The following is a 16,934-nucleotide window of genomic DNA, read 5'->3' on the forward strand; positions in this document are numbered from 1 at the left end:
ATTCGCTGAGAAAATGTTGGCTCACTAATCTGTTTGGTGCCGGGCTAGGGTACTGTGGAAGTGAACAATTCAGGGAGTAAGAGTCTGATTTAGGAATAAACCATATACACAAGGAATTCCTGATGACAAGAGAGACCCATGTAAAAAAAAAAAAAAAAATCAAATTATATTTTAAATGTCCCGAGAACTACTTAAGCAAATCATTCGGAGGGCAAACACTACTTTGGTACAGTAAGGAATGAATCACTCTCGGTTTTATGAGTCCAGAGTACATTATTTTTAAATAAGACATACCTGTATTTAGTAATTCCACATTACAAGGATCATACTCCTAATTTTCGACCCAATTATCTTTTAAAAAGGAAACCAGTTGCAGTGTTTCTAACAGTGTTGACATCGACTGAAGTTTCTAAACTCAGATATGTTTTCCTGAGGATGTGACAGAGTGGAGGCCCAAGTTTTAGTCTGAGCTGTGTTACTGATGAGTTATGTGGCCTTGGCAAATTATTTCATTTCTCACTTCAGTTTTCCCATTTGTAATAGATGCAATTGAACCAGCTGGTCTATAGTGCTTTTTTCAATCCTGATTTTTTAAAAATAATTCTATGATTTTTAAAAATATAAACCATAGAGATTCAAATGTTTTAAGAAAGTTAGCATTTTAGGAGGTCAGAATTGGAATTCAAAATTCTTTTGAAAGAAAGAAGAACTGGTCATGAAATGAAAGGCATTCCAAAACTATGAGGGCAAAAAAAAAAAAGAAGAAGAAGAAGCCAACACAGAGAGATTTCTTAACAATCATAGCATTTTCTCTAGCTGATTAGGAAGATTACATTTTAATCACTACTGCTTTTTATTTGCCTTCACTGACAGGAGGAAATGACCAATAAAATATGGTGCTTAATGAGCAGAATGCCTACTTCAGAGATATTCTTTCCTTGGTGCAATATTTTACTGCAGTATTGTTTATATATTTATAAACAATACTGTTCTAAAATACTAGAGTGGTCTGAAAGCAGCTTATCTGAGATCCCCTTATAGAATAGAAAACAGTTATTTGAGTGATAGAAAACAAATGCTTTTTAATAAAGTAAGAATCTCTTATAAGCAGAATCAGTGTCATCTTTTCAAAAAGACATATTGAGTCATAAAAAAAAATCGGGGCAATTGAGAGTAACAGTCTCGATGTTTCCACACTAGAACCAATGGGTGGCGTGTCATGTTGACAGGCATGCCAGAGGGCGAGTGGCTTGCCAAAAATGCTTCTCCCGGGTGACATCTCGTGCCAGGTGGAATATCTGTCCTCAGAAGATGGAGCCGGATTCTGGCTGTTTGGGTCATCCTGACTCTGAGTTCCATGAGTCCCATCTGAGCTGCCAGTGGGAACTGGTGTGAAGTAAGAGTGGAGGTGACTCTGTGGATTGCTCTGGCTCTGCCCCTGATGACGTGGTTGAAGCCGGATCTGGCAGCAGCCAGCGGTGGCCAGTGACCCTGGGAGGCGCAGCAGTGCCTGCAGGTGAACTGCTGGTCCTGGGATGAGAGTTGTTTCTTGGGAAATTTTAGAGGGGACATTGATTGATGAAACCTCCTGCTTAGGAGCACATGGATGAGGAGATAGCACCGAAAGCACGGATTCAGAAGAAAGTGAATGAGCAGTAAAGGCAGCAGCAAGGCGGCCACCCTCCTCCGGATTTTATTGCAACAAGCTATTGCTTACAGTTTTCACGCGATAAAGAAGGAGACGTCTGTGTTCTTGGAGAAGTATCTTAAAATAAATACCAATAAGAGTAAAAAAAACAAACTAACTTTTTAAAGATCAACCTGATTGGCAAGAAAAGTATGGTACAAAAATGGAAATGCATTAGAAAAAAAAATCATACCTGGAATTAACATAGTGCCTTATGCCTAAGAAGCAGTTAACTTATGAGATCCCAGAACTCCAAAGACCTTATGAACAATCACAACCCACAAGCCTTCCAAAAGGTCCAGAGAGGAAGGAAGGAAGGCCGATACTGTCTTTTGCAAAGAAGAGAAACTGAAGCAGGAATATTCAGATGGCCCAATCGTTGCCCGAGGTCATAAAGAGTTAGTTGATTAAAAAGTCAGAAGCAAAATATTCCGGGATCTAAGCTTGCATTTTCCCCTCTCAAATGTGCTGCCTCGGTCTGGGGCAATCTGGTAGCGCCTGACCCACTAGGACTTGGGTCAGACTCAGGTGGTCGGGAAATGAGGAGATGAAACAAGTCCGAATCACCCCACTCTCCAAACACACACGCTTTTCTTCCTGTCTCTCTGGCATTTCCCTTTTCATCGATTTCTCTTCCCGTCTCCCTCCCACATCACTGGCCTTTTCTCCCTTCCTGCCCCTCTTCCATCCTTTCTTGCCCTCTGGTTTGCCTGCAAGCAGCAGACAGCACTGCACTGGAGCATTTCCACTTAAGGAAGTGCAACGTGCAGCAGAACGCCTTTGGTAGTCTTAAAAGCCCCGGCTCAATTTTGTATATTAGATGGTTATTTAACCACAAGACACTATATAATGCCACAGCGACGGAGGGGGTGGCGGAGTGAGGAGGTGCGTAACGAAATGTCGTCTAAGGGGAAAAGCGGTTGCCATTAGGGCAGCAGGAAAAGAACAGAAAATAGCCCAAGAGCAGAGGCCAAGAAGAAATGAGGAGACAAGGATGGAGGAGGGGCAGGAAGGGAGAAAAGGCCAGTGATGTGGGAGGGAGACGGGAAGAGAAATTGATGAAAAGGGAAATGCCGGAGAGACAGGAAGAAAGAGACAGGAAGAAAAGTGTGTGTGTTTGGAGAGTGGGGTGAATCGGACGAGTTTCATCTCCTCATTTCCCAACCACCTATCCACTTTTCTATTCAGGAGGTCAGTTTCTAACGCCCGGCTGCTGGACCACAGGTCCTCTTGTTTATTCCACAGTAGATCTTACTTAATCCCTCTAAGTGGGGAGCAGCGAGAGAGGTTTGCGGGGAGGGTTTGAAGCGTTCTCTAGGTCCTACAGTTTGCATTGGTCTCCTTCATAATCAGTCTGAATGATCCCACTATGTATTGCTTCCTTCTGAAGATTGTGGAGATGAAGCCTAATTTTTAGAGAATCAAGTAGATAGATCCTTGACCCTGATGGAAAGCTGGCCCCATATATGAGCTTGCAGATCAACGGCTCCAGCCCGCAGGATGGAAGATCACAGGCCTCAAATGAAAGCTTACAGCCACAATCAGAGTGAAATGAGGCGGGTAAGCCCTGCCCAGTTACTTTTCCTACCAACTCCCCGCAGTACTTAATGAAACACTTTTTTATCTTTGCACACAGTAGAAAATGACTAAACAGTACTGATGATGATAAAGCAAGTCTATAAGGCTCCATCACTGAGAGCTCTGCTCGCCTTCCAGTAAATGACCTCAGTGATTTCTCCCTTTGGGCCGTGGCCCCAAACACTTTTGTATTTGTTATTTACCCATCCCATCCATCAAAAAAAAAAAAAAAAAGAAAAGACAAAACCCACCATCCCATGGTGTTAATAGGCATAAATGTCAATTAAGGAAAAATTAAACACTAATGAGGCGATAGGGATTTTGTGGAAATAAAGTAAACGCATACTTCCCAAGACAGAAGCTCGATGCTGCCATACAGCGCAATAAAAACACGGGCGCTGGGAGGAACCTCGGGGGTTAGCAGTCCACATTCGGAGAAGCAGGGCATGAGGAGTCTTGGTATTGCTGAGGTTTACATAAAATGACAAGGTGGCCAGCTCTGTGGAGCTGATTCTGGGTTCCTGCAGCTCCGACGTACAGACTCAGGGTCGGTGGGGTAAGGCTGGACAAGAGTAGAGAGTCAAACGCCACCAAGTCCCAGTCCGGGGTGAAGCGTTTCACAAATGAGATGTACTCAAAGTCACCCCTGGAAATCAACCAGGCTGCAGGTTCCGCGGGGACCGGAACAGTGTTTTGTTGACAGTCTCCAGCACACAGCCTGGCATTTACCAGGCACTAACCACCATTTGATGAATAATTTAATACTGAATTCCAGGAGGGGCTGGGAAAGATGGGAGCACCATGGCTGCGCTAATCATTGAAGGGACTGGAAACCACTTTTGTACAGAGAATAGAAGCAGAAGGGGAAACAGAAAATGAACCTGGGGCTGGAACAGGCAGAACGCTTCAAGCAACACAATAGAGCAACATAGAGCCGCACATTATTTAAACACAGACACTATGAGAAATGTTACGAATAACTTAGGTGAACGTTTATTCGGTAATAGAATAACATTTGCAAATGAAGTAAAATATTTTACGGTATAATCTTATGAATTGACAGCTATTCTTTCTAAATTCTATTTAGAAAAATATTACTAACACATCAGCAATGGTGCACAGAGGCAGAATGGAATGGAGGGCTCCAGGGCCAGAGCGCTGGGCTTCCATCCTAGTTCCATCACGTGCCTACTGTGCAATTTAACCACTCTCTGCCTCAGTTTCCCCATCTTTAACAAGGGAATAATAATGCTTTTTGTGATTATTGTGAAAAATCAATAATTCATGTATAAGAGTAGACAGTTATGAAAAGCACTTACCTAGTGCCTGAAATATAACCTTTAACAAAAGTAAGCTATTTTTTTTTTCTTTTTGTGGCAGCACGTCGCAGCTTGTGGGATCTTAGTTCCCTGACCAGGGTTCAAACCAGTGTCCCCTGCAGGGGAAGCGTGGAGTCCTCATCACTGGACCTCCAGGGAAGTCCACAAGTAAGCTATTATTTTTAATGATGGTTTTAAAGATTTTACAAATGATGTTATTTCTAAAGGATTTAATGATTATTTTTTTTTTTTAAAGTTCTTTTTTTTTTTTTTTAATTAATTAATTTATTTATTGATGGCTGTGTTGGGTCTTCGTTTCTGTGCGAGGGCTTTCTCTAGTTGCTGCGAGTGGGGGCCACTCTTCATCGCGGTGCGCAGGCCTCTCACTGTCACGGCCTCTCTTGTTGCGGAGCACAAGCTCCAGACGCGCAGGCTCAGTAGTTGTGGCTCACGGGCCTAGTTGCTCCACGGCATGTGGGATCTTCCCAGACCAGGGCTCGAACCCGTGTCCCCTGCATTGGCAGGCAGATTCTCAACCACTGCGCCACCAGGGAAGCCCTTTAATGATTATTTTAAGAGATACTTACAAAATACCTGTTTACACATATGTCGCTCATACAACCTTTCTCATTCCCTCTGTTTAGTGGTTCTAAACTTGCTGTGAGGTCCCAGCTTACATTATACTGCATAGTATGCAGTACTATCCAAATACCCAGAAACTTAAACTTTACAAGTATTATCTTTTCTGCTAAGAAAAGAGAATATACTCTAACTGATACACATAGTGTATATTGATGAACTTCTGATATTATTAACTGCCAAGAACAGTAAGCAGTAAATTCATTTTTTTCCTGCTTTTAGTTTATTTTTCATTACTTTATTACTTTTATTACTTTATTCTCAAATCTGTTGAAGTACAACTTCTAGCTCAACGAAGACACTTGGTTAATGAAAACTTGCCCGACTTTCACAATTATGTTATTTAAATCCCACAAGATTGGGGCTTCCCTGTTGGCGCGGTGGTTGAGAGTCTGCCTGCCAATGCAGGGGACATGAGTTTGAGCCCTGGTCTGGGAAGATGCCACATGCCGCGGAGCAACTAGGCCCGTGAGCCGCAACTACTGAGCCTGCGTGTCTGGAGCCTGTGCTCCGCAACAGGAGAGGCCGCGATAGTGAGAGGCCCGCGCACCGCGATGAAGAGTGGCCGCCACTTACCGCAACTAGAGAAAGCCCTCGCACAGAAACGAAGACCCAACACAGCCAAAAATAAATAAATAAATAAAAATAAAATTAAAAAAATAAGTAAATAAAAAATAAATCCCACAAGATTGCTTTTCACATGTCTTCAGAAACTCCTCACTCTGATGAGGGGCTTAGTTAGCCCACCTAAAGAATTCCCATGTGAATCAAGTGCCCTCAAACATAGATAACATGCCTCCTTCTGCAGCTTGTATGTATGACAAATAAGCAAAAGATGAGAGTCTGGTATGAGAGTGATGCTAAAATAGTAATTACTTGTTTGTAAGTCAGTCCAGTATTGTACGGGAAAGTGTTATGTTGAAACAAATAAATATTCTAAATCTTCACATTTAAAGACGTGCTGGCCTTCTAATGGAAATCCCAAACTAAAAGGTAATCAAAGGAAGTTAGTAATAATGGGGAAGATGATCTCAGTATTAATATTCACTCAACCATTTATATAAAATAAGACTCAAAATAAATTTCATCAGTGGAATTATTTTATCTGCTTATAATGTACTTGATATATCCTGTTGCATGTAGTTGGACTACGGAAATTAAAATGTTAAATTAAGCAGTGATTACCACGTCTCTCTCTAAAGCTATATTCGGTTGCACTAATAAATTTAGTTGGATGATAAAAAAGGAGATAGGAGGTAAGAAATTAGCATCCTTGAAATGTAAAAAAAATAACCATCGTGGAGAGGGACTATGGCTGTTCTAGATAAAAGTCTATATACTTGGAGCCAATTGCTGCCATTTGTTACTGTTAATTTAAAAATCTGTAAAAAAGCATCAAAATCAATTCAATTCAGTCTTAATGAGACAGCTCTAGCGAGATCCTATTCACTGTACCTGTTCTAATTAGCATGACTATATCCTCACTGTCAACTCTGACAATACGCTTAACTAAATTACTGTTAATCCCGTAACATGGGATCATATTTGAGGTAGCAGCTCTAAAACAGAATTTGTACATTACTGCTTTGATAATAAATAGCAAATGACCTCAGGGCTGGAAAAGAGCTGGTATGTGATTGTTTTCCCCAAAAAGGGAAACTGAGGCTCAGGGACACTTGGAGACTTGCTCCAGGCCCACAGCTAAGAAGTATCCAGTGAGCAGGGCTTCAACATGGCTCTTTTCTCTCTGCCATCTCCCCAGAGAGAAGTGGCGCCCTTGGTAACCTTGTAAAACTACATGGAAGTCACAGGCTATCCCGCCTAAATTATTGATGACCAATAGCATTTGTTGAGACGCCACAGCAGAAGACCTCAGGTACCCCCGCGGAGGTTATTAAGTGTAATTCTTTGCTTTTTAATTGCCACTTAAGCTGAAATTACCACCTCTTCAAGGTGGATATGAAGATAATTCGGAGATCTAGTTGGAGCTGGGTGTCAACACACACGCTAATTGACCTTAATTCACACGTATTTCAAAAGTGATATGAAGGGTAAGGGATGAGGAAAATATGACAAATTAGAACTAAAAAAACAAAATGAAAATGACTGCTAAAAAGATGGTGTCAGCCAGTTCCATATTTTAGCTCTAAAATGTTTAATACGTCCCACACAAGAAACTGCAAGGTGAGTAACTTCAATATGCATGCCTATCAATGTTTACTCCAGCCTGGCTGGCACGGGAAATGCCGAGATGGGTAAGAACAGTCCTCGTTTTGAACTGGCACAATGTTACCATCTCAGTGTTGGGTTGGCATTACCCCTGTTTTAATTTCCTAAAGGCTGGAAGTTTGGAGAGCTGAGTTCAAGTGCTCCTGCTGCCTGAAGTCAATAAACCTTCTCCTGCCATACAATGAGGAGGCTGAACTTCAGGGGAGCGCCCACATTTGTTCACGTGGAACCTTTACTTTTCAGAAGAGAGCTTACACTTGAGTTGCAGTTGAAAAGCAGAAAAAAGGCAGTGCTGCTGGGGGAGGGGGGAGAGGGAGGGGGGACAGGACCACCTTCTGTCCACCAGGCCCACCCCTCCCTGGGCCCTGAAGGGTGAAAAGCTTGGGCCTGGATTATCATAGAGGGGCTCCAGCTGTGACAGCCCCTGAGCCCACTAATAACCATAGCGACAAGAGGCACTTGGGGGCCCTCACTGTGTGCCAAGCACTATACCCAACACGCGACGCGTACTATCTCACTTAATCTTTATAATGACCTTGTGACATTTCACTAAAAATGCCATTACAGCCATATTCCAATATTCTGACGTTCGACCTCCCTCAACTAAACACATTTTCCAGGTAGCAGTAATCAAAGACAAAAAAAAAAAAAGCACCAAGAAACTGCCTCTTTTATAAACGAAGAAAGGAATACTTACCTCACAAGGCTGATCTAAGGATTTAATGAGGGCATAAGGTCTCTAATAAAGAACCACAGGCATAGTAAGGAAATAATGTTTTTTTAAAAAGATCTATCAAAATTGTGCTCCATCTAGCTACAGAATTCTAAGGGCTGGATTTATAGTTACTAAAAACTTCTACACTAGATTCCTGTGGATTAATGGTTCACTTCAAAAGCAGACACAAGCAAAAAAGCCAGCACAGAAGAATATATATACTGTAAAATTTCATTTATGTGAAAGACTAGAAAAGATACAACTATAACTAATCCACTGTGGCAGGAAGCAGGCCAGGGATCAATTGCCTAGGGGCTGGGCTATGGCAGGGGGCTGACTGGGGAGGGACCAGAGGAAACTTTCTAGGATGTTGGAAATGATCTATGTCTTGACTGGGGTGGTGGTTACACAGGTGTATACGCTTGTCAAAACTCACTGAACTTAAACTGGATGCATTTTGTTGTATGTAATCCCACCTTAATAAAGGTGATTGAGGGACTTCCCTGGTGGTCCAGTGGTTAAGACTTCGCCTTCCAAAGCAGGGGGTGCAGGTTCCATCCCTGGTTGGGGAGCTAAGATCCCACATGCCTCGGGGCCAAAAAACCAAAACAAAAAACAGAAGAAATATTGTAACAAATTCAATGAAGACAAAAAAAAAAAAATGAAGGTAATTGAAAAAAAGTAGTTCCAAGAAAAAAAAAAAGCAAGTACAAAATTTCACAACCAAATATTTAACCAGATCTCTTTCCTCTTGCACATTCTCAGTGGGACTGACCTACTATGTTGGTGTTGTGGGTTGAATTGTGTCCCCCAAATATTCATATGTTGAAGCCCTAACTTCAGAATGGTGCCTCAGAAGGTGACCTTATTTGGAAATAGGGTCATTGAAGGTGTAATGAGTTTAGATGAGGTCAAACTGCAGTAGGGTGGGCCCTAATCCAGTATGACTGGTATCCTTAGAAAAAGGGGAAACTTGGACACAGGCAAGCACACAGGGAGAACCCCATGTGAACACGAACGCAGAGATCGGGGTGACGTGACTATAAAGCCAAGGAACACCAAAGATTGCCAGCAAACCACCAGAAGCCAGAAGGCAGGATGCAACAGATTCTCCCATAGCCCTCAGAAGGAACCAGACCTGCCGATACCCACCTTATCTCGGACTTCTGGCCTCCAGAACTGTGAGATAATATATTTCTGCTGTTTAAGTCATTTAGTTTATGGTACTTTGCTATGGCAGCCCTAGGAAACCCAGCTGTAATTTTCTCAAGTTTAATCAAATCTTGATGGCATCTATCCCCCAGACAAGAGTCTACCAGACTCTGCTGAACAGCAATCTGCGTGGATCTCAGGAATAATAAAGGTTAGTGTTTCCTGAGCACTTACTATGTGCCACGTGCTTTACGTGAGTCAACTCATTGAATCTCTGCAATGACCCTAAAGTAAGAATTAATATAACACCATTTTCAGACAGAGAAACTGAGGTTTAGACAAGTGGGCTTCCCTGTTGGCGCAGTGGTTAAGAATCCGCCTGTCAAGGCAGGGGACACGGGTTCGAGCCCTGGTCCGGGAAGATCCCGCATGCCGTGGAGCAACTAAGCCTGTGCACCACAACTACTGAGCCTGCGCTCTAGAGCCCGCGAGCCACAACTACTGAGGCCACATGCCACAACTACTGAAGCCTTTATATGTTAATATAAATGTTTCAGACATTATATGAAATTTCTAAAAATCTTATATTTGTATTTGTATGGAAATATGTATGGAAATATGTTAATATAAATGTTTCAGACATTACATGAAATTTCTAAAAATCTTATATGTTCTGGTATAATGTTATAAGTAATAATCCTAGTTATTACTTTAAAATGTATATCTCAGAAATAACTAATTTTCTTGTCAACTGCATTATTATGAACTTTCATCAAATCTTTAACAGTGGTCATTTTTAAGTCTTTTGTCATTTACAGACAGTTCTGGGTGTACTCTGATGCTTTTGCAAATATGTTCCTATAAAAGGCTTTCATCTTCAAGAAATTCATGGAAAAGACTCGGACAAGTACAGGTTTCTGGTAACTGACTGTACTGCTGAACTGAATGAATAAGCATTTTCAGATCTCTAATGAAAAACTGATGAACTCATAAAAGTGCTAACAAAAGATCAAGATAAAAAAAAATTAATTACATGGGACTGAGTGAACTGAGGGGATGAGTATAATTTTTGTGACTTTCTGTCTGAATTAAAAAAAAAAAATCCCAAAAAAAAAAAAAAAAAGAATTAATATAACACCATTTTCAGACAGAGAAACTGAGGTTTAGACAAGTTAAGTAATTTGGCCAAGTCACAAAGCCAGTAAGTGGCTGAGAACCAAAGGAGATTTCAAGCATCTCCCACAGCTTGTCCACTGCTCCTTGAATCAGAAAATACTAGTGGTGGCTGATAGCCATGTGGGTATCTTTTGCAGTTTCTAAATTATTAAAGTTAAAATTATTTTAAATAGTACAAATAAATTTACAGAGATGCATTTTTTTAAAGTTGCAAAAAAATTACATTTTCCCTGGTGACGTAGACTTGTGTTTCCCAAAATGTTATGAAAAGTAGTAGTGTTAGTTATCCCAGGTGGGGGAAGATGACGAGTTAATTCAAATAAATCTGGAAAACACTGAATTAAATAGTTTTCCTTACATAGGGTTTCAAGATGATGGCAATGTTCCCCCAAATGCACCTGACCTGGAAACCTTACTTTTTAGGAACCTATTGTAGAACCAGTGTTTCCCTTCATTTCCTCTGGGGAAAGTCCACTGTGTACAATGTCTTACTTTCTGTTCGAACTTGCTATGGGATTTGGCTACTACAAGACTCGATTTTTGCATCTATCAAAGGAGGATAATAATGTTTTATGGTCACGACGGGTTGTTGTCGGGGTCAAATTATATAATATACGTGAAAGGACATTAAAATCTGAAAAATCATAAACTTAAGGCAAGCCTTGAGTGGTTTTGTGAAAAACCTTACTTACCTGTATTTAACCCAGTTTTTCAGTTTGGAAAAATCGTGGTGGGGAGATCTGCCTTTACCTACTGCTGATTCTTCTTTGCTAATTTAAGAAAAGCTGCTAGCAGACTGGCAAAGGCCATTTGTGGAAGAAGGATAAAGGTTTAGGTGATGGAACTGTGGCTGGCGCCATTCAGAACCACCCCCGGGCTCCGGGGTCTGCCCGCTCTCACTGGAACCCAGCTGTAGCAGGGTGGTTCCAAGCAGGGAACAGACTGGAAGCTGCAATCCTGGAACACCTCAGCCGAACAGGATTTGAGGGCTTCAGGAGCTGCACTGGACACAACGCTGGGGGGCAGGGAGGTATTAACTCACGAGCTTCCCAGCTGTTACCTTGGTGGCTTCTAATGCAAATGCCCTGAGATCACCAGCTGGAGCATCCCCTAGGGGCTACCAGGAGGTGAGGTGCTCACCCTAACATCTGTATGAGGATGCTGGTCCTCACCTGCACAAACTGCCTGCTTTCCAGCAGGGGGCCTGAGGACAGCTCCCAGGCCCACCTCTCCACTTTCTCGTGGACCACATTTGCCTGCTGTAGGGGCCAAGATGAAGGCACTCACGAGCACCTCAAACGCTTTCAGGTTTTGGTGAGAGAGAGAAGAAAAGACTCCAAAAGATTCCCCAAGAGTATATACATAACCAGAATATTCAAGGTTCTGTTTTATTTCCAAAACAATCTGTCTCTACAGATAGAATGAGCTCCATTGTACTGTACATATGATTTTAATTTTTTCCCTTAGCAATGATTTGTATTACTTATGTGAACCCCCAAATTCACTCATGCTCAGGAATCAATATCCCAATAATAATATCCCATTATTCCATCTTCTTTCTATGTCGTCTGATTTTTACCCAAACCTTTGAGTAGCTGCCATACACCCAAACGTTTAAGAAAGCACTACCTTTCAAAACACATATGGGATGCATGCAATATATTTGAATACGCGTATTAAATGGCTGAATCATAAGAATTTGTAAGAAAATGTAACAGTGGCCGTCTCTAGGGAGGAAAGTGGGGAACCGGAAGTCAGGAGTAGGAGGCAAGGCCGTTTTTCATGGCATATTTAAAAAATCTAATATGCGCATGTGTTAAATTATAAAACATTCTTTAAATTAAGAAAAGAATCTAAAGACACAAAACCACATATGCCCTTCCAGACCTTATTTGTTAGAGCCACGACTTTTACTCTTCCCCAAACAAAATGCCTTGATCTCACTGTTTATATGTACTGCCTGGATAAACTCTGCCCAGAAAGGCCCTCTGGAAAGAATGCTGAATATCAAAAGAGTTCATTTCCCTAAAAAAAAAATCTCTCTCCTATAAAACCCAGCCAATACCAGGCACTCTTCTCCAGAGCCTTCCTTTGATGAGGCTGGCAAGGAGCAGAATTACCCAAACAACTTTTAAATCTTGGCTTATTTCTCACCGTGCATCTCTTTCTACCCATAAGGACTTTCCACAAGGCCTCCGGGTTAAGAGGAAGATTCGGCTAGCAAAACCTTTGCAGCTGGGGGCTTCAGTGTGCCAGGCCTTGTGCCAAGCGGGGTACAGACACCCCTGCATGAGGCAGCCCTGCTAGTAAGCAGCCAGGACAGATCACGTGCAGCTTAGAGGTCAATAACCTGCTTCAGGCCGCAGACACTGCACCAACGCGCGTGCGCTGGTCCGCTTTGCGATCTGCTTCGTCCCGTGCTAAATTCTGGGACATGATTACCCTGTGTAAGCCGGTGTCCCTATCTCCCCACTGCCTCCAGTAAGGTCCGACCTACTGTCTACCTCATTCTCTTCCTGGCAACCCAGAATTAAACTAACCTAACCTGCATTTCCCAAAGATTTCCCAAAACTTTTGCACACGCTGTTCCCTCTGCCTGAAAACACTCTTCCCAGGGTGGGTCTCTTCGTGCCCCATCTAAGTGGCCCCGCGTGCCCATAACCACCTGTCATGTCCCCAGGGTTTCATGTTCTGTAGAACATATCCGACTATATGCTACTATATTGCTACTGTATCCCATTTTCTTGCTGTTTCCTATTTCCCCTTTCCGTCTGTCTCACCCCCTAGACTATATAAGCTGGAGGAGAGGCTTCGTCCTCGGCAGTCTGACGGACAGTTGTCCTTTCCAGGGCCCACGCAGCACCTGCGGGTAGGTGTTTAAGAGTAGTTGAGACATATGCAAATGATTTAGGTATCTCTAAGCTCCACCCTCCCAGGGCGGGGCCCTCCATTTACACAATCCTGGACATTGGAGACCAGTCTTTGAGAGCATTTTCCTCTGCGTGGGAAGAAAAAAAAAAATCCAAGAATGCACAAAATTGTGAGTTAGCCAAATGTGAGGAGAGACCAGCAAGGAAGCAGCCCTTCCTTGACACTTCTGGGCACCGGGGAGCGACTGGACAAGGGGCACCGTGCCTCACGTGCACGATGAACCTCCGGGGGGGGGGGCCTCGATTCATGGGATTCAGGAAATCCGGGGCGGGGGGTACCTTCCAGCTCTATGAGGCTGTGGTCGACACCGGTGTTCCCAAACAGGGCACCGTGCATCTTCTTGCTTCTAAATAGTTCTGGATGTTTTAGTGAGTATTAGAATATACAGCTAGCACATCAAACCTGTGATTTCGTGGCTACTGTCACTTGGGATGAGTGGAAATAGTCAGGAAAAATGCCAGGTAAACATGAACACTGGCGAAACGAGAAACATCAAAAGTCACGACGTCCTTGCATTGCGACGTCGGAGAAGCGATCCCCACTTTACAGCCCCACCCCGTCTCCTCCAAGGCATCCAGAGGGATGTTGGAAACCGAGATGACCTGCGTAAAGCCTTGGTAATGGAAACACAATGCGAGGATCAAGAAGCTTAACGCCCAGGGGGCTCTTCTCTGAAGCACTGGTATTTTCAGTCCAATTCTCCCTGCACATTTTGGGATTTTTTCCCAACAGTTTTCAAACCGCGTAATTTACAATGACCAGTTTCCCTAGGCTTTAAAGCAACATATTTTCTGCACAAAGTAGCAATGAGTAAAAAGCAGAGCCCTGAACGCTAATACTTTAACCCCTTAATCCCCAAACTACCTTTCTCCATCTCTTAAGGCCCCTGCTGCCAACATTGTTGCCAGTATCTTTAAGAAGCGCTACTTCTCTGCTTCTCCTCAGGCCCTTTAGGAACAGAAATCTACTCTGCAAGACTCAGGAGAGGCCCAGAACACTTCCTCAGCTGGCTGCCCTGTGGTGGTTTGGGAGGGCCAAGGGTGAATCTCTCTGCTCTCCTGGCCACCCCGCAAAGACACGGAAAAAAAACTTTCCTTGAAATGTTAACTACAGAGAGCTTAAAAAGTAGGGCAGGGAATACTTGCAGAGAGGAGAATAAAGCCAGAATTAGATGTCATTGCTTTAAAATCATAATTCCAGGTCAGGGACTGAATTTTTCTTTTAGGTACAAAAAGTACTCAAAACCCAAACAAAGCTGTTATTAAGGTTCTATCAAGATCTTCAGAAGGAGAGACTGAAAATCTAATTGCTATGCTTACATGGAAGAAGATGGCTGCAGACAAGCCAACAAACACACATAGAAATAAATAGAGGGGAGGGTGGGATGAACAGGCAGAGCAGAGGATTTTTAGGGCAGTGAAACTACTCAGTATGATACTACATGGTGGATGCATGTCATTGGACATTTGTCAAATCCCATAAAATGTACAACACCAGGAATGAGCCCTAATGTACACTATGGAGTTTGGGTGCTCAGGAAGTGTCAGTGGAGGGTTACCAATTATAACAACGTACCATCAATAGTGGGGCAGGCTGTACTGTGTGGGACATGGTATCCGTGGGCACTCTCTGAATTTTCTGCTCTGTTTCCTTGGGCATCTAAAACTGCTCTAAAAAATAAAGTTTATCAATTAAAAAAAAACAAATTTAAAAAATTACACTTGTTGCAAGTCACAGTAATTTTTCCCCCAGAAAAAAGCCAGTGAATAGAAGCCTGAAATCTAGAAACTCTCTCTGCACATGCACAATACTCGACATCCGTTCAAGTGATGCCAAAAAAGCGCCCATCTTCATGCTATGAAACTTGAGACCCAGCACGTTCATTCTCGTGCAACTTGTTCATTCCCTCCCTGGCTGAGAAACATTTTCGGACAGTGTTCCTATTTTATCTAGCTTTCCTTTCGATAAAATGGGCCCCTACCTTGAATGTGATCCTCCACTTTGTCACTGACTCAATTAAAACACAAAGGACGTTCTCCGGTTGAATGAGGAATGCCCTTGAAGTGGGAGCCAGGATCTTTTAGGACCAGGATCCCAGACTCCCTGGGGAGCACGGTGGGCCAGATGGAGGAGGAGGGGCTCTGAGGGCCGGCAGGGGAGCTGAGGTCGCAGTGTCATCTGCGTCTAACCTGGGTCAGTGTTTTCCTTCTGTGATTTTAGAAAAGTACATAAAATATTAACAAGACCACCACAAACCTGCCACCTCATCTGTCCTCAGGGACTCCCCCGCCCCCCTCCTTCCTGCTGTCGACTCCTCCCCATCAGCATGTAAACATGCTCCTGTGTCTCTCATGTTAAAAATATATAAAACCCCCCACAAACTCGTCTCCAGCCCCAGCTCCCTCCAGCTCCCGCTCTCCTGACCCCTCTCCTGGACAGTCAAACCTGAAAGCAGCCCAGCTGTTCCCCTTTCCTCGCCTCTCTTCCCTCCCTCGGGTCCCTCCATATGGCCTCGGCCCACTGCCCACCACCCCACAGAACTGCTCTGCAGAGAAGCCTGAGGACGTACACCATGGTCTCATCTTACCGGAAATCTCAGCTGCATTAACAAAGCCCACTACTCCCTCTGGTCCCAATACACTACAACCTACCAGTGCCCTCTGCCCCCCTGTCTTTATGCCAGCACCCCCCTTCTCTACCCTTCTACCCGATATTCAAGTTTCTTAGGGCTCTCTTTTATTCTCCAGCTAGGATTTCTTTCTAAAGCAAAATAATCCACCCCAAGTGGCTTCAATTATCATACACAAACTGGTGAACTTCCAAATATTATCCTCCAGACAACTTTTGCCAGACCTGTTTATCTACCTGCTTAGCCAACATTCCCCTCGGGTGTCCCAGAGCCTCTCAAATCCAACATCTCCCAAGCAGAACTCACCATCTACCCCCAGGGCTCCCCCGCGCAGGGGCCCCTGTTTCAATATGTAGCACCACCATTCACCTGTCCATCACCTGAACTCCTGTCCCCCGGACGCCGACGTCCATGTCCTGTGGAGTACACCACCCATATATTTCTGGGAACCATCTACTACTTCTCCCCCCTCCCGCTACTGCTATCTTAGTCCCTGGACACCGTCACCTCTCCCTTGCTCTAGTTCCTCTGCAATCCAAGGTCCACATCTCTCAACCAAAGAGAACTTGTTAACAAAACAAAACAAGGCAAATAAGTTGAACCCTGTCCTGCTTACACCCCTTCCACAACTGCTTACAGCCCTTCCACAACTGCCCCGACCACAGATGAGGTTTGAAACCTTTAACACGGTCTAGATGCCACAGCGCTGGAGCCGAACCCTTCAGCTTTCTCTTTCACCCCTTCCCTATCACTCTATGCACAAAGCCCACAGACTTCCTTTCTGTTCTGGAATATTCTGGAATGAACCATGCTCTTTCCCATCACGGGTGTTTGCTCACACACCTCCCTGTGTCTCCCTGTGTCACCTCCCTGTGTCAC

General features: G+C 43.5%; 1 protein-coding gene across 5 annotated transcripts in view; it reads right to left on the minus strand.

The window, feature by feature from the left end:
* KCTD1 (potassium channel tetramerization domain containing 1) overlaps positions 1–16,934 on the minus strand; it is a 182,401-nt gene that overhangs the window by 54,353 nt on the left and 111,114 nt on the right. Inside the window, exon 1 of one of the 5 annotated variants that reach the window (XM_059895541.1) lies at positions 15,002–15,044. The exons of the other annotated variants lie outside the window; for them this stretch is intronic. Coding sequence (XP_059751524.1) covers positions 15,002–15,037 — 36 coding nt within the window. The 5' untranslated portion in view covers positions 15,038–15,044. Of the gene's footprint in view, positions 1–15,001; positions 15,045–16,934 lie in introns of those variants that run through there. 5 annotated transcript variants of the gene reach the window in all.

The sequence above is a fragment of the Balaenoptera ricei genome, chromosome 14 (genome assembly GCF_028023285.1).
Source record: "Balaenoptera ricei isolate mBalRic1 chromosome 14, mBalRic1.hap2, whole genome shotgun sequence".
Classification (NCBI taxonomy): Eukaryota; Metazoa; Chordata; class Mammalia; order Artiodactyla; family Balaenopteridae; genus Balaenoptera; species Balaenoptera ricei.